This window comes from Zosterops lateralis, assembly GCF_965231275.1.
Source record: "Zosterops lateralis genome assembly, chromosome: 5".
Classification (NCBI taxonomy): Eukaryota; Metazoa; Chordata; class Aves; order Passeriformes; family Zosteropidae; genus Zosterops; species Zosterops lateralis.
In genome coordinates, this window is record NC_139766.1 from 72,254,979 (window position 1) to 72,280,887 (window position 25,909).

The 25,909-nt window shown below is 42.2% G+C and overlaps 1 protein-coding gene across 6 annotated transcripts in view; it reads right to left on the reverse strand.

Annotated features, from left to right (window-relative positions):
• ANKRD17 (ankyrin repeat domain 17) overlaps positions 1-25,909 on the reverse strand; it is a 70,027-nt gene that overhangs the window by 7,615 nt on the left and 36,503 nt on the right. For 3 of the 6 annotated variants that reach the window (XM_083861784.1, XM_083861787.1, XM_083861785.1), the window contains exons 4-28: positions 25,018-25,165; positions 24,592-24,739; positions 23,260-23,493; positions 22,334-22,428; positions 18,821-19,058; positions 18,452-18,643; positions 17,973-18,082; positions 17,178-17,265; positions 16,501-16,628; positions 15,946-16,089; positions 15,285-15,387; positions 12,988-13,743; positions 7,572-7,720; positions 6,380-6,491; positions 6,074-6,219; positions 4,914-5,056; positions 4,270-4,483; positions 3,753-3,928; positions 3,343-3,505; positions 2,533-2,628; positions 2,219-2,335; positions 1,544-1,715; positions 862-1,309; positions 622-777; positions 260-409 (exon numbers count right to left, since the gene is read on the reverse strand). In XM_083861784.1, coding sequence (XP_083717910.1) covers positions 260-409; positions 622-777; positions 862-1,309; positions 1,544-1,715; positions 2,219-2,335; positions 2,533-2,628; positions 3,343-3,505; positions 3,753-3,928; positions 4,270-4,483; positions 4,914-5,056; positions 6,074-6,219; positions 6,380-6,491; positions 7,572-7,720; positions 12,988-13,743; positions 15,285-15,387; positions 15,946-16,089; positions 16,501-16,628; positions 17,178-17,265; positions 17,973-18,082; positions 18,452-18,643; positions 18,821-19,058; positions 22,334-22,428; positions 23,260-23,493; positions 24,592-24,739; positions 25,018-25,165 — 4,626 coding nt within the window. The remainder of the gene's footprint in view (positions 1-259; positions 410-621; positions 778-861; positions 1,310-1,543; positions 1,716-2,218; positions 2,336-2,532; positions 2,629-3,342; positions 3,506-3,752; positions 3,929-4,269; positions 4,484-4,913; positions 5,057-6,073; positions 6,220-6,379; positions 6,492-7,571; positions 7,721-12,987; positions 13,744-15,284; positions 15,388-15,945; positions 16,090-16,500; positions 16,629-17,177; positions 17,266-17,972; positions 18,083-18,451; positions 18,644-18,820; positions 19,059-22,333; positions 22,429-23,259; positions 23,494-24,591; positions 24,740-25,017; positions 25,166-25,909) is intronic. The other 3 variants (XM_083861786.1, XM_083861789.1, XM_083861788.1) reach the window with 3 other exon arrangements.

Genomic DNA, 25,909 nt, shown 5'->3' on the forward strand with positions numbered 1-25,909 from the left:
ATTCCTTCATATTTCACCATAGATTAACAAACCCAAACATAGAATCTCAACATTTGTGTTTCACCTTATCTCAGAAGCTGTCTTTTGTACCTACTAGTGGTTGTAAATTCTGTTTCCCCACCCCATTCATCTCCCCTGCTTTCAAGGGATCTTCCAAGGAACAACCAGATCAAGCCTTTAATTTTCCTATGCAGACAAACATTCTACAAGAGAAGATAGCCACAGAACAGAGCTGCTGCCAATGCAGGATCCTGCTCACCTTATTGTGATTATTCGGTCTCCAGTTTTATCCTTCTGTTTGTCAATGTCTATATGCGCTCCCGTGCATTCCCGGATAGCGTTGATGTTACATCCTCCTCTGCCAATAACTCTGGAAATCACAGTTGATGGAACAGAAACCTTCTTGGATCTATATAAAAAATAAACAACATTAAGTAGGAAACACTTCCATGGCAAGAAGCTGTGGGCAGGCTGGTCAAAAGAACACCATATTTTTTGATTCAACCCATGCAGCAGCAACTTTATGAGATCTCAAACCCACTAAGAAGGTCATTCAGGAACTCCAAGGAAGGCTACACAAAGGACAGCATCAAAGGGAATTAGGGGAATTATTGTGCTTACCTTCTCACAACTTCCTTCCAACCTTCTTCCCTTTTCTGACCACGTTTAGGACTAGCAATGGTTAGCTTTCCATTTGGAGAAGAAAGGGGAGAAGGAGCAGATTTTGTGCAAGTAGACAAGGAATTACTTGTCACTTCATTCATGACTTCGGACAACCTGCAAAAGGAATTATTGCTGTCATTATATGGGGGAGGAAAAAAGGATGACTTGCACTTTGCATACATGGTCACAGGAACTTACTTGATGGATGACTTGCCAGGGACTGCTTTCCTTTCATCCTTTGGACAAGTGACGAGCACTGATGGTTGCTTTTTGTTGCTCTGAGTGTTAGTGACAGCTGTGGAGGAATGATTGTCACTTTTGTGGCTGCTGTTGCTATTGCTGCTCTCATCACTACAGCTGGAGATCCTCATATTGTCACTGTCACCACTCTCACTAGTGCTGCTGCTCTTGGATTCCCCATTCACCTTCTCAGGTTGGCTATAGGAAATTGGAAGCTGATCATCAAATATAATCTGAACATTATCAGGAGTTACTTTGTTTTTCCTGTTTTTCCTCTTGGAGCTTGTTGTGGTGATAGTGTTATTCCTCTTCCCATGAGAACCTGCTAATGTTGTCCAGGTTGCAGATATACCTATGGTGGTGGTGGTGGTAGCACTGGGGGGCTCCATTGGGACCTCGGGATCATCTGATAAAAGAGTAAAAAAAAGCAGGAGTAATTTAGCTGGTTTGAGGAAACCTGAGTATATTTTGCTTTCCAAATCACACTTGTCCAATCAAACAACTTTAGGACTAACTTTTTTACAAAGCTCCAAGAAACACACAAAACACTTGACTATGGGACATCCGTGAATCTATCACAGATGTCATACCAGCCTCATACTGAATTTCATTCTTTTCTTGGAATAATTGTAGTACTCACCTTCAGCTTTTAACTTCTCTTTCTCCTGAGCAGCTTGAAGTTCAAAATTCTCTTTATTTTTTGCTTCTATTTCTTCTAGTTTTCGCCTTTGTTCTTCTTTTTTCTTCCTCCTTTTCTCTTTTCTCTTCTCTCTTTTGGCAGCCAGAGCCAGTCTCCTGCTTTCTTCCCTTAGCTGCAAGTCAAGCACATGGAACAGCATTACAAGATGTTCCATGCATTTAAAGAAATCCGAATGCTTTTTATTTCCTTGGACTTTTCTGTTTTATTTCTACTACATTACTACGTTTTTTAGTAAATTAATTTATTTTTTTAATATTTAGGAGACAAAATAGGGTTTAGACCTAAGATCCATATGAGTATGACTAGAAAATGCCGCGCTCATTTTTTTGACAATTCATATTCAGAAATCCTTTTTTTGGTACAATACTGGAAAATCTTTCTTTTGGTACAGAGAAAATAGTTGTATCAGCATTTCCTGATCCAATGTCTCTGAATCATAGCAAAGTTCAAAGATTACCTGAACAAAAAGATGCTCAGCTCTAGACACTCCAATTATGATGATTACACACACTCCTATACCCCGGTAATTACTTTTACCGACCTTATCATCTTGAAGGAATGTGAAATTGGAATTTTAAGAGAGAAATATTCCCAGCTGCAGCTCTTTCCACTTGCCTTCTCCAAGTCCAGTTCCTCTAGCAGAATGCTTGCATTTTTGTTGGCTTCAGCAGCCTGTCTATCTTTGGCTTGAACAATTGACTCCATACACAGGTGGCACTTCTTCAGCATCTCCTGAAATGACAAAGTACATTGAATACAAAGTGCCACGTGTTCTCATTTCCTGCTGTTTTTCCACAAAAACTCCACCGGGACTTGTGCTCTGGCTGAAAGCTGCGTGGCCAATGAGCTAAAGAAAATTCATAACACTGTCTCTGGAGCTGAGACACAACACTGTTCTTTCTCAAGCATTTCCTTTCCTCCCCTCTTACCTTATCAGTAATGGTTGCTATGTATCTCATGCACTCTGAGTCGGACGGGAACTGATTTACCTCTTTCACCAGGTAACGCACCACTTTCACATGACCCTGCAAAACAAATTTCAAGGACAAAGCTTTCCATCAGACCAGCTGCCTCCAGCTTACTGAGAAACACTTCAGTCCTAGCACCCCTTGGCAAATATTTATTTGCAACTTCTTGACACATGAAGCTCTCAACACTTTTTTTGAGATCCTTCTCACCTTCTGAACTAGTGAGGCAGATTTCTGCACATTTCTGACACCAGAGAAGGCAAGTAATTACCTCTCATCAGATTGTCCTTACTCCAGAAGTACTTGCACAGTTGTGCCTTTTTTGGGGCAGTTTTTAGACACTCATCTCTAACACCTTTAAAAGCTACAGGCTTCTGCAGTCATCTGCAATGTTTCTAGTACTGCAACACCTCAACTCCCTTACTAACAGAAATCATCTATAGACTCACATCAGGCTAAACTTTTTTTTAACCAAAGTCCTCATTCTCTTTTGCATAGGGAACCAATCCTATTTCCTCCCAGTTCTATCACACAGAAACACACTGCAATTTTCACCCCTCACACACACCAGAACCAGCCTCAATACGTTGCCTGTAAAGCAAATTGCAATTAGAATTGAACACAGATATTACACACAAATCTGTTTCTGAAGATTCAATGCCAAGTATTCAAATTAACTGACATATTATTAGATATGTAGCTCCTGTCAGTATGTTCTAACAGCTACATAGGGATGAGCAAGACAATCCCAGCTAAGAACCAACATTCTACCTTTCGGAAGGCTGCCATGAGAGGAGTTATTTTCCTGTTATCAGCTGCATCCACGTCAGCTCCAGCCTGGACCAGCAATTGGACAACATCAAGATGTCCCCCATTTGCTGCAAGCCACAGTGGGGTATTCCCCTTCTTGTTCCGCACATCAATGTGAGCTCCCCTATGAAACCAAACACATTCCATCAAAACCCTGCATTTAGGCAAAAGGAAGCACTCTGACCCCAAGAAGAACTTCATTTGAGTACTTGGGATAAATTAAATTACGTAGTAAAAGTCAAAAGACGCAGAGAACCTTTCCCATTTCCTAACCCTTTAGTGGATATTTGGAAACATTATTGTATATTGGGAAAATGAAGTCTAAATACAGCTATATTTTTCTCTAAACTGCTCACTTGCAAACACTGTACCTGCTGATGAGGAGCTCACAGAACTTGTAGTGCCCTTTGTCTGCTGCAATGGTTAAAGCTGTATCTCTGGATGAAGGTACTGGGGGAGCGTTGACATCTGCACCTTTGTCCAGCAGGACCCTGCCCACCTCTGCATATCCCCCAGAAGCTGCTTCCATTAATGGTGTGAGACCAGTCTGGGACAAGCAAGCAGGAGAAAGAAGTCATTAGTTGTGCGGTGAGTGGCTTACCTGAGACACAGTATTTATTTAACTTACCAACATAATGGATTTACTGTCCTTATGCTTGTAAGCACCTGCAGATGAATCAACACTTTTTTGGAGAAACACATTTTTTGATGAGCTTTGCAACCACCAAAATCTTAGCCCTTAAATGCAGCCATTTCTTCTATACAATAACTTGTTCAGTTCAGTTAACTGGACTAGAGAAGTTGACTTGCACAAAGGCAAGAAAATCAGGTAACAACAGACTTCCAAACACCTCTCTCTGGAGTCTCCTCCCACTGTTTGCTCTTTACCTTGGCTCTGTGTTCCACGTTAGCTTTTCTATCAAGCAGCAGGCTGACCACCTCAGTTCTTCCTTGGAAACAGGCCAGAGTCAGAGCTGTATTCCTGTTGGTCTCGATCTGGGCATTTATATCAGAGCCCATGTCCAGTAACAGCTTGACAGCAGCAGTGTGCCCATTCATGGCTGCCAGCATCAAGGGAGAAATGCCCAATTTGCTACCAGTTCTGAAAGAGAAGAAAGAAAGAACCAGAACTGTTTTAAAGGTCATTTCAGAAATGTGATTATAATAAACTAATGAAGGCAGAGTACATACACAAGACTGAAAAATCAGCTGCATACCAAGATCTACTGAAGCTACAAAAGGTTCTCCACAGCAGCACTGTTTAGGACAGGTATTTCTACTTAGAGACACCACGCAAGTTACTTTTTGATTGCTTCAAATTGAAGAGCATCTTCTATGAGGTGTGCTTATAACTTATAACTTTTCCTTGTACCTGTGTGGCTCACACCTGAGCTGTTTTCTACCCCTCAACTGATGCAAAAGCATGGCCTAAATGCACACACACAGAGAAAACTACGCAGGGAAAACACACACACTTCCCTCACATAACTCACAACCAAGCACATGAGATAAGGGTTGTAAAGGGAACTTGCCTGGAATTGATTTCTGCCCCAGCATTCAGCAGAATCTTGATAATGTTCACATAGCCACCTGAGGCAGCGAGGCTCAAAGGTGTGTAATCAGACACATTCCTGTGCTCCTTGTTTGCCCCTCGAGCTAGCAGCAACTCCACCACCTGCAGTGTTTCAACAAATAACATCTGGTTTTCTCCCAAACTTGTGAATCTATTCAAGATAAATGCTTTTTAGACCTAAACATTCTGTTGGACGATGTCAATGGTGAGAAAGCCACTTTAATCAGTTCCTTTGCTATACCCCTTGCCTTCATGACCAGATTAGGCCATACCTGTGCTCCCAAAGCCACTGTAAAACTTCCTTGAAAAAAAAAAAAAAAAAATCGATCATGACTGCTCTTGAGTATACCAAATTCAACAGCAGTGTAAGAAAAAAAGAGAGATCTCTTCACGATTATTTCAGCAGTCTTTAAAGCTTGCCAGACCCAGACATTCAATTTCAGTATGGTGCACAAAGTACTCCTGCTTTTCGTCCTCTCCTGCAGAGGACTTGACAAGAAACAGAACTGTCTAGCAACTTGAAATCCCAGTGTATACTGAAGTGAAAATCCATGGTGTCACTTCCAGTGCACGTTAAATTTGCTTCACTTTTGGGTTTTAAGCATTAAAAAAGTTTAGATTAGACCTGCACAATTCTCAATCCGAATGTTTTCCCATGAAATCACCGAATATACTGTGAAACCTGAAAATCTGGGCAGAAGGGTGTTCTGACATCATGTCTGCTGCCCAAAGCCCAGCTTTTTCCCTTTTCTTTCCCCCCAAAAACTACAATAAGGCTCATATATGGAACCCATTTGTGTCTAACTCCTGATTCTCAGCAAGAACACTCATGGCATTCACTTTCACGTCTACATCTAATTATGCTGGTAAAAGTCCTACAATGGGGCACTAATGACAGCATTCACAAGGACACCTGCACAGCACCAGTCCAGTTATCAAAAGAGAAAAAGCAATCTGTGTGAGACATGTTGTAATGTCTAAACTGGAAAATGTGAAGTTTTTTGCATCTTTTTTAAACACACATCCCATGTGACTGCATCTTTTCTGGAAGATTCTTGTATTGTACTGACACAATATGTCATTCACACACTGCTTCTGAAGATCTAAGGTTTACTTCACCTCTTGCCTCCCTCCTGAACAAGCCAAAGACAAAGGAGTGTCCTTGGTTCTCTCAGACTGGGCTTCAATATCAGCTCCATTATCCAGTAAGATTTCCACAACACCCACATGGCCAGCTGTAGCAGCCAAAATAAGCGGAGTAAACCCTGAAATAGAAAACATGACATGACTTAAACCACCAGAAAAGAAAGCCTAAATGTTTCACTCATAAAGGTTTCACATGAAGTCTAGGCTTATTGGGGATTTATTCAGTGGGACACACTGGCAAAGCAGAAAGAGTTCATACTGCCTTGGTGAGATACCCACCTTTTTTGTCCCTGTGTTCAATGTTAGCTCCTCTCTCCAGCAGGGTTTGTACCAGTTCTTCATGGCCACCAGCACAAGCCAGTGTCAAGGCTGTATCATGGTTACTCTCAGTCTAAAGCAAATAGACAAGATAAGTACTTTCTTTTTCAAGTACAGCCCCCGTTATAGTGCATGTTAGCCAAAACATAACTACACCCCTGCCAAAACCAAAAGTTTCTATAAGCTAAGGGCATGTTTATGGATGCCCCCCTTGACCTTCTGTGTGCAAGTTCATGACAGGATTCTATCTCTCAAGGCAGCTCTGCTGGGAGATTTAAGAAGAAATCCTGACAAGAACTGAGATTCTTCGAGAACTGAGCTCTCACCTGTGCTCTGCTAACCAGATTAACTTCTTTACCACTGCTTGACTGTGACCTTTAGATGGTATAAGGTAAGAATTCTACCTTTAACTCTTAGCACTCTGGTTCAGCCAAAGGCTTCATCACAGCAGAATTCAAGCCAAGTGCCAAAAGCAAGTAGCAAGGGCTGATTTTTCAAAGGTTTCTCTCCTTTTCTCCAAAATGATCTCATGTCTTTACTCCATGCTGCCCAAAATCTTAGTCATGTTATGTATAGCCCAGAGCTGTGCATAGATATATGCCAGTTAGTATACTTTTAGCTGATGGCCAGCTAGCTCAAAGTCAACATAAAGTTGACCTTTTAACAATTATTTTCAATAGAGAAAAGCCTTTCCCTTAGTGGAAATGAGAGCTTGAATTATCTCCTCTCATAAAAAAAATCATAGCATTTATTAGTTTCAAGACTTTCATACATCGGTGATTTATGGCCAACAACTTGGATGCACAACCGAAAACTTGGTACGCAATGCGTTAAGGCTTCTTTTTGTCTTAGGATATCAGGTCAGAAAACATTTAATTTCTGTCAGTAGACAACTGTTTTTTCTCATAATCACGCTGACAACAAGGGAGTAAGAAATACAATTGTTTAGTAATTCAGAGATATTTTCTTTGTTCAGCAAGAGCACAGAGGAAAGTGGGTTGCAACTCTCGGGGGTGTTGTTCTGGCTTTCTAAAGGCAGCAAGTCCAGTCCCCAGACCCAAATCCATTATACAACAGAGCTGCTTGCCACCACTGAATTATTCAGGATGCAGGAAAAAATAGCTTTATGCATGTGGGAGAGTGGCAGGCTCACCTGGGCATCGATGTCTATAGCAGGGTAGATGGGCAGCATGGCTGAAGGAGAAATGATGGGACTCGGAGTCGGCGTCTGAGGTTGGGACACTGAGGTTGCAATGCTGTGGGTAGGAGTGTTTGACATTGCAGATGCTCTTCCACTCACTGCTGTTGGACAGAAGAACCACACTTAGTCAAAGCAAAACACCTCCCAAGTGTAATATGACAATAAAAGGAGAGTGGCATGAACTCCCACTGAGAGACAGAACTCCTTAAAACCTGTCATTTTCCACAGATGTACCTATTCCACAAATTGAGCCCAACCTTTGAATCTTTCACTCTTAGAATTTGAACGATGAAAAAGGATTACTGTATTCAATCAATGAAAGAGTTAAGTATCAGATTGACATGTTTTCTAAAAGCCCACCAGAAGCTTTGGAATTTTTGTTGTTGTTGTTGTTGGTTTGGGGTTTTTGTGGGTTTTTTTTCTTTTTTTAACCCAAAGATCTTTCCTACAACAAATCAGCTATTATTTGGACCTGGAGTTCCATATCTTTGGAAGCAGGGCTGCAGAAGAAGTCCAACCAAGGGGTATCTATGCAATTTTTCTTAAAACAGTTTAAAAGTTCTCATGTAGAAGTCAGTCCAGCCTTTACCCCTACCCCCCATAAACATAACAAAAAAGCAACAGGGCAGGATGCTCAAATGGAAGGATTTGCTGAAACCAGAGAAGTGGAACAGCAGGTTGCAGAGAGTTTGGTCAAGGTGTTAGGTAAGCAAAGGTAACCACTTACAGTGATAATAGCATATGGACATGACACAGATAGCACCAACTGCCACGCCCCCTGAAATTCATTCTATACATGGGATGTTTAGAGATACAGAGCAAACTTGAGTCTAAAGCAGCCTTTGGGGAAAACACCCATTTTCCTTTTTCTCAGAAGAACTCCATGTTCTTTTCCCTGTCACTTCTCCAGCGTTTCTCAGGTGTAACAGCAAAGGAGAAAGTGAAGCACCACACACTTCTGTCCAGTTGACAAAAGCACTTTAAACTGCAAAATGAAACAGTTTCCCAACTGATGCCACAAAACCTGTATCCTAACAGGCCCAGTTGTGTGCTCCCACCTCTGCAAGGCAGCTGTATTTTACACCCATAACTAATTTAATTTCTGGATTTCCTACACAAAATCCCAGCAAAGAAGTTAATAAATGACACCAGGAGAAGCAAAGAACCCTCAGCTGCTAACACGGAAAGTATCATTACCCTTATATTTAACAGTAACTCAGAATTCAGAATTCAAACTTCCTTGATCTATATCTTTGAATGCCTTTTGAAAACTTATCTCATAAATCACACTAGGTATGGATTAAAATTAACATACTGAAGATATGCCAAAATATTTTGACATAACGTCAAAAATCGCCTGTGTTTTCAACAGTTTCTAAGAATTTTTGCTCAGGTCCCAAAAAGGGGACTGGGAAGCATCTTCTCTATTACACGAGGCATTAGTAAATTCTCAGGCTAAAAAATCAAGTTAGTTAAGAAGGTCTCAGTTCAGGTAAAGTGTACTTTTTACATTTGCAGTGAGGGGGAAGAAAAAACAAATAAAACCCCAGTCACCCCCCTGCCCCTCCAAATACAAAAAAAAAAAAAAAAAAATCAAACAACCCCAAAAAAGAAAGACGTGTACTTCAGCAATAATTCACAAATTTAGTTCATATACCTACAGCACAATTCACTAAGACACAATATTCACAATATTCATTTTTATGGGTAATCACTTTGATTATATTTATTTCAACATCACCTGTGTGGAGTTCAAATTTGTAATGAACGTGTCATGGGTAATGAACAGAACTTTTACGGCGCCCGAACTAAAATATTCAAAGTTTTCAGTAACCCAAAAGATTTGCACAGCGGTCTTGAGCACTGAGAAGAGTAACCAACTAACTTGTTTCTACACACTAAACACACTGACAGACAAATATTTATCTTTGCACTCTGCTCCTTGCTCTACTCTAATGGACTAGTGGCAAAGTGAACTAAAGTCTGTACGTCACCACAGAAGTATCATTATTTCATGCCTGGGATAACCAAGTCTTCAAAGTTAGCTAACCCCTAGAATATTATAGCATATACACAACTTGTACAGGACCATCTACACTTTAATCAAGCTTCTTGGCTGGAAGACATCGCCAAGCACATTTCACTCCTCCAGTTCAAGTCTCAGACATTTGCTGGGGCACCAGACAATCAGTTTTGTGCTTACTGATATCTAGAACAGCACTGCTCTTCATCTTGAATTTTCTTCTGGCCATGCCTCAACTCTCTCTGAGCTTAAATGAAGAGCAGACACCCTCAGAGCAGCTACCTCCTCCCCGACAGCCACTGGCCTCACCAGTAGGACATGCCCTTGGCTTTCACCCTTGTAATCCCATCTCTCTTCATGTGGGTGTCACATGTCCCACAAGTGATGTCCAGCTGTGGGCACAGCATTGGCCTTATGCACTGATTTCTTGTCTCCTGTAATGTCAACAGTGGACTGATAGAAACTGTTCCACATTACAATACTTTACACAAAACGTATGAGACATCTCCGCTTTTCCCAACTGGTTTCAAGCCAACTCTACAGGCTTGTTCCACATCAGTTCCTTCTCTGCCTCCAATTTCTCTGTAGTATCCTCAGTTATTACAAACCATGTTCCTGCCACACAGGATTAAAATCACTATAGAGCACTTGAGATGCAGAAGACGCCTCAGACTGTAACAGTCCAACTTATGTTCTGAATTCCAACATAAACACAGGGTTGCTGCTGTGCAAGAAGGGCTCCATGGATGAATCCTGAGAACCATTCCACACCTGCAGTCTCAGTGGTTATTAGTTAAGAGTGTGCAAGGCCACCTTAATGCAGGTCAGCCCCACATGAAACCAGCTCCTGGTCAGGTCCCAAGTGGGACACAACCTGATTTTCCTGGGATGCTGGCACTCTACTGTTATTTTTTTTTAGTATTGAGTCTTTGTGAAAAGCTTACAGCCAAGTCAGACTCTTTCTAACCTATTAATTTAGACAGCTGCATTTCAAATGGAATCAACCCACAAGGCAGCTTCCAGGAATGCATTTTATTAAGTGCTTCAAGATTCTTGAAGTTCTTTGAGAAGCTCTGTGACTGGACATAATTCTTGGAATAGTTTCTACTTCATAAAAAGCTTGCTATTAAAAACAAGGTGGTTTTTTCTCTTTAGATCTCTACCACAGCACTTAACAGATGCAATGTTTTCATAGAAGACTTACATAACTAACCCTAAAAAATACTTCTTTTCCTGAGCCTCACTTGCCCAACATCTGAAGCTCAAGAGCAAGCCTTTCACTTGTCCTCAGTTCCAGCAGGACCACAAAGGAGCCTAAAGGCAAACAATGAAGTATTATTTACTACTTATTCATTGTTTTCAAATAATTAAGCACAGAGATGCACATTAAATCAAGTTTGCACAGTCAAGGTGAAGCTTTGTTTCTGTAACTGGTGCTATAAACACAGCTCTGCAATGGAACTTAACTCTCAGAAACAAGAATTTAAATCCGTAAGAATGCTCTAGAAGCTTCTCTTAAAGTAGTACATGGAGTTACTTATCAAATATTTAGCTGCTACTGAAGTGTTCTGTGTCACACTGAGCCCATTTCACCTCCACATTAAACTGTTATTTGTGGACTCACTACAGGCTGGCACTGAAGTTCTATACCCAGGCCTGTGTCTGTTCTTGCTTAAAAGAACACCCTATAATCAGGCACTTGATTGAAAATGAATTCAGACTTCCTTTCCAACAGGACGTGTGCACACATGTACTAACAAATAGGGCTGAGCAGCACCAAAATATTAATTTAAGTTCACCCTGGAAATACCTGACTGCCCAAAAAGGCATGCACAGACATTGGGTATGCAGCAGGTGACCTGAAATTGCACCTTCTCAAGATGTGACATGCAATTAAACACATGTCCCAAATATCCTAACTCTGGGTTTAACTTATATTTAAACACAATTCAAGTGCATCACACAGATTCTTTATAAGTTACCAAGAACTACAATCATCCCAGCCTTTAAATTCATGTTGTCTTGTACCTCAGCAGTTCCACAAGAGAAATCTTTACTGTTAGTGCATGATATATGTTGTTTAATCTACTTTTTCATGCATACATATGTATTTTTATCCACTTCCAATCTTTACGTCTATGCTTCAATTCTAACATTACATTTTCAGCAAAGACGTTTCAGTCATCTTTAATGAAGCCTTGCCTGGACACAAGGTCACTCATCAGACGTCTCATTTCGAAAGTGGTGTTCCAAGTACTTTACAAAATCACTACCTGGTAGTTTTAATCTTTTACCATACCTTCCATTGACTCTGTACTACTACTGTACTCCAACTCTTGCAGTACACGCAGGACCAGCTCCAGGCTAACACCTTCTTGGAGACCTGCCTTCTCTCTGGCATACATGCCTCATCCTTACAGCTTTGCAAAGCAGACTTGTTCAGGTAAGACAGCATTTGTAAAAATGACATCATTTTTACAAATCAAAAGTGCATCGTCTTAACCAAGAGCATCTTGGTACTTTTTCATCAAGTGACACTTTTTAAAGACTATGTCCTACCAGTTCATCTGTGTTCAGCCAAGGAGTATTTCAATGACTGCTTTAGCACGGAAAGGGGAGGAAGCACAACTGAGTGAGGTGTAAACTAAACCAGTGACAACTCACATTTAAAACCTGCTCCATTCTTTTATTTTACCGCTTAAGGCCTTAGAGCAGTCATGTCACTGGGTAAAGAATTCTTCAAAGCGATGACAAGAATTTGGTAAGGCTAAACGTGTTTTCTGCTGGCAGCCATTTTCATGAACAGATATTTCAAAAAGTCACAGGATTATTGCCGTTTTTTTCCAAGCAGAAGTAAAAGCTTCCAATAAGTAGACTACAGAAGGCCAACTGGGGCAGCTCTTGTTCTGAAGATAAACCCACAGCTCCCTCACATTTTACAAGCTAGTTGTGGTGCTGCAGTTGCTCACCCTACCGCAAGTCAGCTCTCAGCTAGTCCAAAGTACTACTCAGTACCATTATGGTGCTATTCCTGAGCTACAATCAGGCCAAAACAGAACTACCTTGTGAACTCTAATACATCCCTCCCCCAACTATGATGAGTTAAAATGCCACTCTCTACCATACCAACCTGACCAACAGGCACCGGTTAGCTCACCCTGCGAATTGAAAAGTTAAAAGCTAGTTTTCCCAACTCCTCAAGACAGGGATCAGAGGGCGAGTGGTGCTTGCTGCAGAGCTCGTGGGAATACACAAACACACACACACACACACACAAAAAGAAGTGGACATACCCTTAAACTGGTGAAGCAAATGTTATACCTGCTCATAATAATATAAACCCACCTGCCATGATGTCATCCAGCGTGTCATTGAGCGTCTGAGCAGGGCTGGCTACCATTAACCCTTGTTGTGTTTCTGTCAGTATTCCTTGCCCCAGCCCTGCTAGTTGTGCTTGGCCCAGCACTGGCTGTCCAACTATAACACCTTGCAGTTCTGTAAGATTTGCGATGGAACCTGGAGGTAAGGAACCTGCTGCCAGAGGCAAAGCTTGTGGCATGGCCAGAGGCTGAATTGGTGCAAAACCCGTCTGCGCAGCAGCTTGCTGAGGGTCATCTTTAAGCAAGATGGGGTCCACTTGCTGCAATCGTGCATAGTCTCCCTCTGAGAGTTGTTCTCCTACCCCAACGGGAGTCAGTAGTCCCAGATGCTGGCAAGACTGTTGCTGCTGCTGCTGCTGGAGCTGAATTCTTTGCGCTTTTACCTCTAGATATTGCTTTTTTAGCTGCTGCTGAGTTTTCAGCTGTAACTCTCGCTCCACTTTCTGCAGTTCCTCCAAAATCTTTTGTTTCTTCTGAATTTGTTCCTCTCTCGTTTTGTTCAGCTCCTCAATCTTCTCTTTGGTGAGCTGGTCAGCGTGTGCCAATTCCAGGGACTGCAGCTGAGCATTCTTCTCTATGGCTTCTTTTATCCTCTGCTCCAGCTCTGTCAACTTGCCCTGAGCCTCTTCTACAATGCTCTCTGGAGACTGATTGGTGATGTAACCCTGTACATCCTGGTTGTTTGTTGGCAAATGACTGCTGGACTTTTGTTTAGAAGCAGCTGTGTGAAAAAGAAACCCCCTCAGAACCAATGGAAGTGCATAGGAATGGCATCCTCATTACAGAGCTACTGCTGGGCTGCTGCATGGCCAGCTACGCACCAGGGCACAGCACCCAAGGAAGGTCAGCGTGTCCCAAAGGCCCTCCAAGAACACCTGCCCATTTGTACCCAGCAGTCGGATTGCAATTTAACAGGACACACCACTGCACATGCATCCCACATATCCCTGTGCTACGGTGACAGGTCTACTCCAGCAATCATTACACTTTTGCCAAAGCAAGTGATTGTCTCGAGCCGCTGTTACTGAGTGCTGCTATAAGAAAACTGAGAACAAAAAGCAAGGATATGCTGTCTCTTTACTCGGTGATTTGCGTCTGGAATGGTGTTGGGACATAAACATATGCTTACAGCTCTGAAAGCGCAGCCCAAGGGATACAACAACATCTCTAGGACTGGGACTAGGCCACCGGTTTTGCAACCGACTTTTAGGTACATTTTAAGTAGCGCTGGTACATTTTAAGAAGTGCTATGCTTTCTAGAACTAGGCATCCTTTTGCTCCAGGTATCCAGCTTTGCTCAGGTGACAAAGAGTGCCAGAACCCAGGACAGTCATTTAGATTTAGCAGGATCTAACAGGGTGTCTTTAGCCACTACGTTTTATCCATAGTAGACATGATTTTGCCTGTGTCAAAACTCAGCTCTCTGCCCAGGCAAGGCAAATATTTCAGCCTTCCTGCAAGAACAAGCGATGGACTAATCCAACTGGTCTTTTATGCAGAAGTCCACAGTAACACAGCTGACATGCTCTGCCATACCAGGTGGAGAAGCAATAATCGGTTAATTTTGAAGGGCGAAAGGCAAATCAAAACTCAGGATCTGAGGCAGTGGAGGTGCCCAGTTTCTTCCAGCCATCCTTGCTGTATCTCCAGAACAATACAAGTGTACACACAGGATTAATTTTAGGACATGCACGCCTGTATTTGCTACTTCTGATGCTTGATAAAAATTGATTTTTGAAGAGAATTCTTAGGTACAGAAAGCATTAAGTGTCAAAATGGCGAGAGCAAAATAGATGCAAATTTAGTCCTAGAGGACCTGAGCCACATTAGACTAAAGATTTTACTGCACAAGAAATTCCGCCTTCAATCCAATTAGTCACACCCACTCCCAGACTACTACCCTAAGGAAACACAAGTTATCAAATCAACTATGATGTGGAGATTAACATGGGTTCTGCAACTTCCATTTTCCAATTTCTATAGACTTCTGGGTAACATTTTGCATTAGTTCAGTGTGTCAGACTAGAGATTTTAACGTATTTACTTAGGCAGATTTCTTGACGTTTTATGAATATAGGTTTAGATGACTGATACTTGATGGATAAGCAATCTTAAAAAAAAAAAAATAATAATAAAAAAATTGCAGTTTCCTTGACCGAATCCATAAACACTCTTCATAGGAACTACTCTGCTATAAGTGCAAGCCTCTATCTTCTACCTAGGAAGGACATTTAGAAAATAAGCTCCAGAACTACGACTGACCTTTATTTCTGATGGGAAGGGTTGTGGCGACATTAGCAGGGGGTTTGTCAGGCTCCTGGGGTGGGACGACCATGGGCAGCGCCTGCACTGGTACTCGAGGAGCCTAAAACGTCGGATACTAACAGATTACTTTTCTCATACTCTGTGCTAGTTACAATTCAATAGAAGGTAAATAAAATCTGTTAGAAAAGTAGACTTTAATGTGACTAAGAACATTTAATATGATTTTTAACATGCTGAGTTCAGTAATTAACACCTGGAGATCACATGATCTCCACATACTTTGCATTTTTAACCTAAAAAATTACTTGCTGGACTATACTCGGCATGGCACAGTGCTGTACTATAGTACAGCAAACACAAGCCACAGTGGGCTATAAATTCAATTCTGAAGAGTCTCATTTAAGCAGACCTTTGCACTTGCTGGTTTTTTCCACCCTCATTTTTTTTTTTTCCTCAGTAATACTTAGAGAACAACAAGAATTATGAGAGCACTACATCATCATGTTCAAAAGTCCTCCCCATTTCCATTACAGCTCTAAGTAATTTTCAGTGTGCTCCCCTACAGTTTATGATATGACACGACTGACTCTCCCACCTTTAAACTCTCAAGTGAGAAACTGCAAAGAAGCCCCGCAGATGGCGAGCCCGGAAATCTTACCCTGTTTAGATCATGGGATGGTGGGGTCAGCTGAGTGGCATCGGGCGGAGGAGCAGAAAGCAAGTTGTTTGGGTAGTCTAGAAGGTAACAAACCACGCTGGTGTGACCACCCTTGGCTGCCTCAATTAGCATAGTTGATCCGTCCTGAAGAGCGAAAGGTCACAGAGTTAGGAAAGAACATCCCTGCAGCATTTTGGGAGACACAACACAGTACCTATGTGACTGGTTTCTGCTTCAGTAAATACTCAATCTCCACAAGTTCACATCCAAACTTAAAGACTTGATAAAGTATTTAAAAAAAAAAAAAAAAAAAAGTCCTTTAAAATTCTTTCCTCTTCCACAAAGAGCACTTTACAACTGGAGGGCAGCCTTTATACTCATAACGATCAAGAGACCTGTGCTAACTCCAACAACACATACACAAGCAGAAGTTGGCTTGCACAAACTTCTACTTAAAATCATCACAGACTGGGTGAGTTGTAGAGAAAACTAAAGGAGAAAATTCAGTTGGGTATCCTTAGTTTGAGAGGATAATGAGGCAGGTGAGGGACAAACCTTGAGCCTATGTGTGGGATCAGCACCATGAGCGAGCAGTAACTCCACTACTGCCAAGTGACCTCCGGCACAGGCCAGCGACAAAACTGTGTGATCATTGTTTGCTGTGGTCCTGTTCACATTTGCTCCTGTAAGAACAGAGGGGCAAACAGCTAAAACAGACTTCAATAGGTTCACCTTTGTCAACTATAAGAATTAACTATTCTGTAATCTACACAGGGAAAATTCCATCCTGCCAGATGTCCTATTCCATGCAAGGTAGGGATAAGAAAAATTCAGGAGAATCAGCCCAAGAGAGAGAAAATGGAAATCCCAGGTTTGTACTGAAACATTAAACAAGCTATAGTCAAAATCTGGAAAACAACAGGCACTTGTAGTTCAACTCTCAAAGACAGTGCTCCAAAGCTGCACCAGGGGGCATGGAGACCCCAGTGACCCCTACTACTGCTACTTTTGCTAGGAATTAAAGATGAAATACACTATTTTTACAACTAGACACAGTTCCACTAATCTCAGCAGAAACCACACGTAATCATTTTGTGCCTAGCCGGCAAATCAATTGCCTACTTGAGTTAGGACATTTAAAACACATCCAAGGAAGTTAGACTAGTTCTGACATGCTGTTAACTTGAAGTATTTCTAATGTCAGGAAAACCCAAACAATTCCACACTCTTACCTTTGCTAATCAAGAACTGAACAGTGCAAACATGACCTGCCCTGGCAGCTTTCATGAGAGGAGTTCTTCCACCTTCCGATTCATGCTCCTAGAGTAGATAAAAAAAGGCTTCAAAATCCAAAATACCATGTGAAAGGAGGCAGGCCACCCTTCTGGGTTTTCAGTGGAAAGGTACTAGACATGGAACATCCTCCTTTAGTGTTTCACAAACTTAGACATAAATATTTAGCTAACATTCAACTGAGGGTATCTTGAAGGCAGATAAACCATTCACCACCTGTCTCTGCACAGGTGTGACTCCTGGACAAAAAGCATTCAAGGCACATATGAGGGATTTTAGTTAAAAAGGACATCTTCTGACATGCTTAATGTGACTTTTTGATAACACACTGGTGTACAAGCCTACTGAAAAGTAAAAACCAGTTTACCTTCATCATCTTAATTACAGTACACCAAACAGACTCTCAACTATCTGATGCATAAGGAATAGAACAGATTTGCAGGTCCAAGGACTAACCCAGAATCAGTTAAACAATTTGGAGCTAAATACCATATCAAAAGAATGAAATCCCCTATTTTCCTGTCCAGGCAACCTTGAATGGCTTGGAAATGCTTTAGACATCAATCACCAGAGGAACTGAACTGACCTCAGCACTTTAGGGTAATTTAACAGCCCAAAACACATTAGGGAACATGTAAGTTTTCAGCAATGAACACAGAAACAAACAGAAAGAATATCAGATGTTGGTAATTTTATATCCTACTTTGATTTTTTAAAGATGGTAGATGACTTACCAGGTCAGCACCTGCCTGAAGTAAGACATCTGCTACATCAGTGTGGCCGTTTTCACAGGCGTACGTCAGTGCCGTGTCACCTGTTGCTGTTGTTGCGTGCACATTAGCCCCTGAAACAGAAAGGACAAAATCTTGTAAGCTTTATGATGGGCATTACAGAAAATATGCAAGTGTCCACAATCTTTACAGGATCAAACAGCAAATTAAACTTCCCCCTTCCAATCCAGCATCTTTTGAACTGATAACTTGATGGTACTCTAGAGGAATAAAAACATTAACTGCAAGTTAGTTCCAAACAAGTTTACATCAAGTTAGTCTTCAAAAGCTAAATTAGAGTCCCACCAGTAAATTACTTTGGGGTCCAAAGACCTTCACAGTTAACTTCAAGAAGCTGCTAAAGAACACATAATGAATATCAAAAAAAGTGGTTTTCTCTTAGATTAAGCCTTTACGAAAGTGTTAACAAAATTACTCCATACCTGCAGCTAATAAATATTTAACCAGCTCCAAATGCCCCTCTTGAGCAGCTTCCATCAAAGGTGTGGAACAGCCGAGTTCTATGTCAGCTCCTGCTTTAATGAGAAAATCAGCAACCTCCAAAAACCCTCCGCAGCAAGCCAGAGTTAATGCGGTTTCTTGCGTCTCCTCCGTCTGAGCATTGATGTTTGCTCCTTCAAACAATACAAAACACCATTTACAGAAGGCAGAATCAGCAAATAAACCACTTCCACAGGCACAAGGCATCTTATTACCAAAGAAAACAAAAATCACAGAAACTTAGAGCTTTTTCCCCAACATATGCAGCTGCCTGATGAGCTCCAGCCCGCAGAAGGCACCGCAGCAGTTACCTTGCCCAAGTAACAGTGCCACCATCTCCTCGTGGCCTTCTCGAGCTGCCTCCATCAGTGGTGTGTATCCTTCATCATTGACCTCTTCCAGGTTAGCCCCACGTTCAATCAACAAAGCCGCCAGCTCGACATGCCCGCCACAGGCTGCCAAAGTCAAAGGAGACTCAAAGGAGTCCGCAGGCATGTTCACCTGAGCTCCACTGTCCAGAAGTAATCTTGCCACTTCCACATGACCATCCTGGAAATGCAAAAAAACAAGATGAAAAGATTGACCAAACGGAAAAAACTGCTTTTCTCCACAGCTTTGTCACAGACCCAAATTCCCTCAAAAGACACAAAAAGCAATGAGTGAGTAAAATGAGTCCAAAAATGCAATGAAACTTGCTGAACTGTTTTTCTGAATATTTTCCCTAAGTATCTGGATAAAGCTTAAGATCTCCTACTGAAGAGGCACCTGTAGAAATGCTGAGCATGTTTTACTGAGTATGTGCTGTAAACCTCGTATCAGACCTCTTTGTCAATGGTGTAAGCAACAAGCTGGACAACTTCATATCAGACTCAAGTTCAGGTGTTTGGGATCAACTTACTTATGACAGGTGGGAGCTCCAAAACAAAGCCCAGAAAGTTGAGAGGGAGCTCACCACTGTTTTTTAAATTTGTGTCCTCCACAAGAACAGTAGTGAGATCCTTTTGTTTCCTCCCTTTCCTAAGAAGCAGCCGTGCACACTGACCTGGCTTGCCTCATGCTCCTGCAAAACTATTTCACTGCTCAATGTAACAGAGGAGTCAAGACTTACTTTCTCCTTCCAAGAGAAAAGCCAAAATGAAATGACTTGTCAGAGGTTCCTTACACATCCTAGGAGCCACCCACCTGAGCAACAGCTTTCCATTGGCAGGATTTTGGCAGCATTTTCCAGGTATTGTGATTGTGCTGTCAAACCTGTTCTACCAAAAGTTTGATTAGTTTGCTTTCTTCCTTCAAAAATACTTGAGCATACCATCTCCATATTTTCAGTATGCCATAAATTCAGGAACTATTTGAAGTGGTTTTTCAGCTCCATGTTTACACTGGAGGCCTGAGAGTGACACATCCAACTGCCATTCCATTCTGCTTTGTTCAGACAGAAACAAGAGACCGGCTTGGTCGCTGCGCTCCAACAACAGCATAAACTCTCCAAGCGGGTTTTCTCCACGAGGAGATCACCACCATTCCAACTTGGAGGAACTAAAATCTGACAAACAAAACACCAGAGGGCTGTAGCGAATAAACAGCCGCTCACAGGAACACAAGGCTTTCCCAAGTTTGTCACTGAATGAGCTAAGTACACCTTGATCTCAGATTAATTCCTAAGAGGCAGCAAATCACAGCCACAGCCGTCCTCGCCAAGCTGGAAACCACAACTCCAAAAAGCTCTTCTCCAGACAAAATACCGAACTGCAACTGACATTTTTCCGCTTCATTTTCTCAAGTGTTTCATACCTTATTCTGATATCCAGGGAGCAAAACACAGTTTCCTCTCGGAAAAATATCTAGGACATTAACTAGGACATATTCACCTTTTACATGAAATGACAGTACTATTTTAGGGAAAAACTCCAAGACTCCATAAAGAATCTTTCCTCCGGGAAATGCAGAGACGGTGCCTCATCCATCAGGCTCTGGCAAGACAGCTAACTGCTCACCCCGATCCACGACGAAGATGGCACGACAAAGCACCAAGGTTTGCTTCAAAGCTTCCAATGTGGGCCAAGCAGCCTGGAGGAGAACTGCTGGTGCTTCACCACACAAAGGAACTGGATCCATGTTTTAATAAACCTTGCAATGGGGTGAGGCTGTTAAGCTCTCCTACAACAGCCAGGAAAAGCTTTCCAGCTGGTAACAGATTAGAAAAAGTCACCTGAGCAACCTTCACAAGAGCACCAGCTGCATTTTCAAAGATGGGGGGCTCTGTGGGCATTAGTCCTTCAACAAGAGGAAACGCCAACTAGATCAACCTGCTTTTTGCTCCCACAAGGCAAGTGCCATGGTCCAACACCTCATTTGCATTAAATCAATATTAACTGCTGTCTAAAATAACGTCTCGGGCAGAAAAGTGTTCCTGCCTTAAACCTGCCACAGACAGACAGTTCTGTTAGCACATATTCAAGCTCAATGCTGCTCCAGAGAAGGAGGTTTCCTTGTGCCACTGAAGAGCAGTAACTGTTTCTGCACAAAGAACATGCTGAGATGGAAGTCATTGCTCTGCCTCATTTCACACTGCAAAGTTTTTAAATACTGCTCAAGAAAGCCGCTTCTTCTCTCATCAGCAGAGTTGCAGATATGAGACTCAACTATGCCAGCTCTGAGCATCAGTGTGGAACTGCCTCCCTAGGAACAGCTTCCTGCAGAAATAAGGGAGAACAATTTTTTCCTATTGCTCAGTAATTTTTAACAAAAATTAGGTCTTAACATCTCTGTGGGTCCGATGGAATTTTGTTAGTCTATTAGAGAGTTAAAAGGGCAAAAGAGAATGGTAAGGAAAGGAAGGCTTGATCCATAGCTCCACAACAAAAATACCCTGATGAGAAGGCAACTGCAACATCAAACAAGGTAATTTTACCACCAACTCCCAGGAACGGGTTGCAAGGCCATCGGCAAGGATATTTATGTGACCGCTGTAGTAAGATTTCAGGGTGAGATAAAGGACAGCTCCAGTTCTGTTTATCTATGTGACTTTCTTTGCAACAACTTTCAAGAAGTATAATGGCTTCTGTTAATCATTCCCCTATTTTAAACCATTAACTTCCCTGAACAGACATAACTAGGTGATTTTAGAATGATTACAGTTGTTTCAGGAAAGGGCAGACTAAACAGGGATTTACTGCCCTCCTCTACAGCCACGGGTTCACAATGTGACATTACAGAGGGCTAATGCCATGAAAATCCCAACACATGAAGAATCTATTTGGAGAGAAGGATAAAAAGAAAATTTAAGAAATGAATTCTCAATTTAACAATAAAGTTCCATATTCAGGTGAACACAACCACCTCAGACGGATAAAGGAGTAACATCAAAGCACTCTCACTCTCACTAGTAAGATTTAACAATTTCCCCTTTCATTTCCTAGTTGCTTCCCAAAGAGCTTGTGGTCCTGTGTTTTCAAGGAGTATGTGGTTATGTGAACTATACTGAAATATGTTACACACATAACCACCTGCTTACAAACTGCTTTAACATCACTGAGGTGTGTTAAATGCCTCCAAAAACCAGGTTATGACCATATTCACTGCCTGTGTTTAGCACCGTAGAAATGTTAAATGCATTTCAACAACTACTGAGAATCTTCCCACTCAAAGTGATTTAATTTCTAAATTCCTATATAAAGTATTTTTCCATCACTAACTTCAAGCAGACAAGAGAACCAAAACATCACAGTTAGATTCTGTACCAGCAGGAGACAAGAAAGAATCACTTTCTCCATCTTTGGGAAGAGAGCCCACCGACCTCACTGCTCAAGCCTTACGTCTCTTACCATGCAAGCCTCCATGAGAGCAGTGTGCATCTCATCTGTCTTGTGCTCCTGGTCTGCACCAGCTTCCAGCAGAAACCTCACCATTTCCAGATGTCCTGTGTGAAGAAAATAGTTAACAGAGAGAAACTGCTTGAGAAAGTATATTTCAACACCCATAGAAAGGATCTAAAGTACATGATGAAGGTCATGTATGTCCATGTTACAACATAAAAAATCCACTCTGGGAAGGTGTGTTTATATCTCTGCTATCTACGTGCACAGCACCTATCAGTATAATTGGTAAAAATATAAATTAAAGATTAAGATCAACTTCCATACTGGTGCCACACAAGTACTTCTGCTACTAACATCAACTACTCCACGATGGCAAGGGCCTAGTAAAATATGTCTTAAGTGACTATAACAGCAGCTGCTGGGCTGTAGGAACATATTTTGCCTCTTATTTAAACATCTTCATCCCTTTCTGGGGTGCTCTCAGGGAGGAAACAAAGGCCTGTTGTCCTCACCACTGACACCTAAAATGCAATGTCCTAAACTTTCCATGATTTGCAAGTGCAAGTCCTTTAAAATAAAATATTTTCTGTATTTAAGCAGAGGTACCTGGCATAATACAGCTGTAATACAGAAAGCTTAGCTTACTTACTCTGGAATATAATACATTAGTTCCTTGTCTCTTGATTTGTTTGACAGAGCATCTCCTAAACAATCGTAACTCAGAGCCAAGGTTTAGATGTTGATTCCCAGACTCTACACACAGATAATTTTACGCATGGCACACATGTGCTGTGTAATATCACAGGCAGGACAAGAACACCAGTGTCTATTCATACCCTTTAAATTCCCCTGGTCGCAGGCAGCAAGGCTGAATGAACCCGTGTCCGAAGCAACTCTTTGCCCCTGACACTTTTCCACGCTTGTTACTGTACCTTTGTAGCAAGCCAGCGTCAGCGCGCTCTCCTTGAACTCATTGGAATGCGTATTGATGCCCGCTCCGTTCTCCAGCAGCACCCTGGCCACTTCCACATGGCCAGCGCTCCCAGCCTCCATCAGCGGCGTGTGGCCGTTCTCGTTGTGGTCCTCGATGCTCGCGCCCGACTCCAGCAGCACCTTCACGACATCCACGTAGCCCCCGGCACAGGCGTAGGTCAGGGCTGTGTTACCTAAAGCCAGAGAGAACAAGGGTTGGAAACGGAATGTGATGGCATTTCTTCACCCAGAATGTCACCTCCATTCTGTCCCTTTTACCTGGACACCTGACAGAACAGGGATTTTCAGGCTATAGATGAAGAACTACAGGGAGGAGGAAATAAATAATGGCACCAAGAAGCTCGGTGCTGACAGATTGAGGATCTCCTTGTGACTGTACTGATGCACCCCTCTTCCCATTTCTAGCCCAGCTTCTGTCACTAAGGCCCATCTGTTTTCCTGTTAATCAGCAGGGGCACACAGTGCTGTAAGAATGAAAGCTCAAAACCAGGGGCAGAATGAACTGCTGCTTCTAAATCAAGTCTTAAATACCTGCAAGGGGCTGGTTCCAACTTGTTCATAGTCTTTACAAGGAGAGGAAACAACTTCAGGGAAAAAATACAAAACCACGTATCTGCACACAACAGTCAAAGAATTTGCCTTTGTGAAAGACACTTTGAAAAAAGTTAAATGTCAAGGCCATACTGCCACTGAGAAAACTACTTCACTGAAAAAAATACTGAAAAAACAAATAAGGTGTCTTCTGGTATCCCACTCTCCCCCTCACTCAGCGTCAGCTCTCCATTAATCAGTTACTGCTGACTGCAAACCAGCTCTCCATCTCCACTTCCAGGCTACAAAAACTTAGATTTCCTAATCTGGTCACTTCAACACAAATGGCTAGCAAAATTCCAAGGGAAGAGGGGAAGGGGCGAGGGGGGAGGCCATCTTCTCACGTTTCCTGTTTTCCCCTTGGGTTTCCTGACCTGCCACCAAATAACTTTTCCATGTACACACAAACTTACCAAACTGTGCTTAAAACATGACAACAAAACAACTCAAACACCTTCCAATTACTACCTGACCTTATCCACCTTCATATGCCTTCATAATATTTTATCTGCATTCAACAATATTTCAGAGTTTCATTCAGAAAAGATAACTTAAATGGCAAAACCACAAGAAAGCTTTCTGCCTTGCTGGGCTGAGGAGCCACTGCTCCCAAACTTCCATACCAAGTTCCCTGCACACCACAAATCCCAGCTCTCCAGTCGCCCCCAGCAGCTCTTTACCTGTGGATGACTGTGCGTTCACGTCAGCACCGTGAGCTAGCAGCAGCTTGACAATTTTGACATGCCCGCCATTGGCAGCAGCCATTAGAGGTGTGATGTCTCCTTTGATTCCCCGGTCCTCCACATTGGCATGCATTGCCAGGAGAACCTGCCGAGAGACAGTGATCAACAACACCGCAGTGACAAACCGTGCCTCTGCACTGCAAACCTCCACCCTCACCACAGTGCTGTGTGAGCAACCCTTGCAGAAAACAGGCACCAAGAATGCATTAGCAACATTCAGTGCATGTGTGAGACTCGACTACCAGTGAACTGCCATTTCTCACTACCTTAACACCCCCTTCTGGGTGCACAAAATTATAATATATTGATTTAACATTTCTTTTTGTTCAACACACACAGAGTACAAACAGCCAGGAAACCAACCTGTGCAAGCTCATAATATCCTGCTGAGCAGGCCAAACAAAGAAGGCTTTCCCCTTCTTCCGTGTGCTCGTTCACACTCCGGCCTTCAATGAGCAACTTCCGCACAGCATTCACATCTCCTTCAGAACAAGCCTCGGCCAAGCTGCGGCTAACAAGGGAGAAAGCATTGAAAGTGGAAAGGGACTATGCCTTGACTCCAACGTGCCATGAGGACACAGTCAGCAAAAAAAGGAAACACCAGCTAAAAACATGCCAACTGCTAACTGAAGAAGTGCCAGCTTTATACTTGAGGTCTCCCAGCTAACTTGGCTGAAAATTAAGTCATGCCCATAATCCACTCCTGCTATTAATTTTTAACAGAAGTTTATAAGTGAAATGTAGTAGGATATCCCGGGACCAGAGGACACAAAAATCACCTGTCAATCTGGAGAAAACTTTATTGTTTAACACTGTAACTGTTAATTAAACTAAAACAAATCACCCACGTCAGTCTTCTCCTGTAAGAAAGGTAACCACTTCCCTTCACTCCTGTGCTGAAAATACCAGGATCTTGTAACCAGACACAATTTTAATACATGGAGAATCAGTTCTGAAATATGTCTCTTCACTACATGCTGACCTTTTTTTTTTTAATTTCCAAGAACCTGTATCCCTGTAACAACTTTGGCAACCACCACCATTCCCAAGGAGGAGGTACAAGGGAAGAGATGCACACAGAAGAGAAGCAGACATAACCCAAAATTACACTGTTCTTCACACACCCTGTTCCTACAGCAAGAAATCTTTCTTTGGAGTTATTCCGTATAGAAGGAACAAACTTCTGATTAGCACAGCAGCATTTGACTGTCCCTATTAACACTGTTTCCACTGCACTGAAGCCTAATGACAGCCT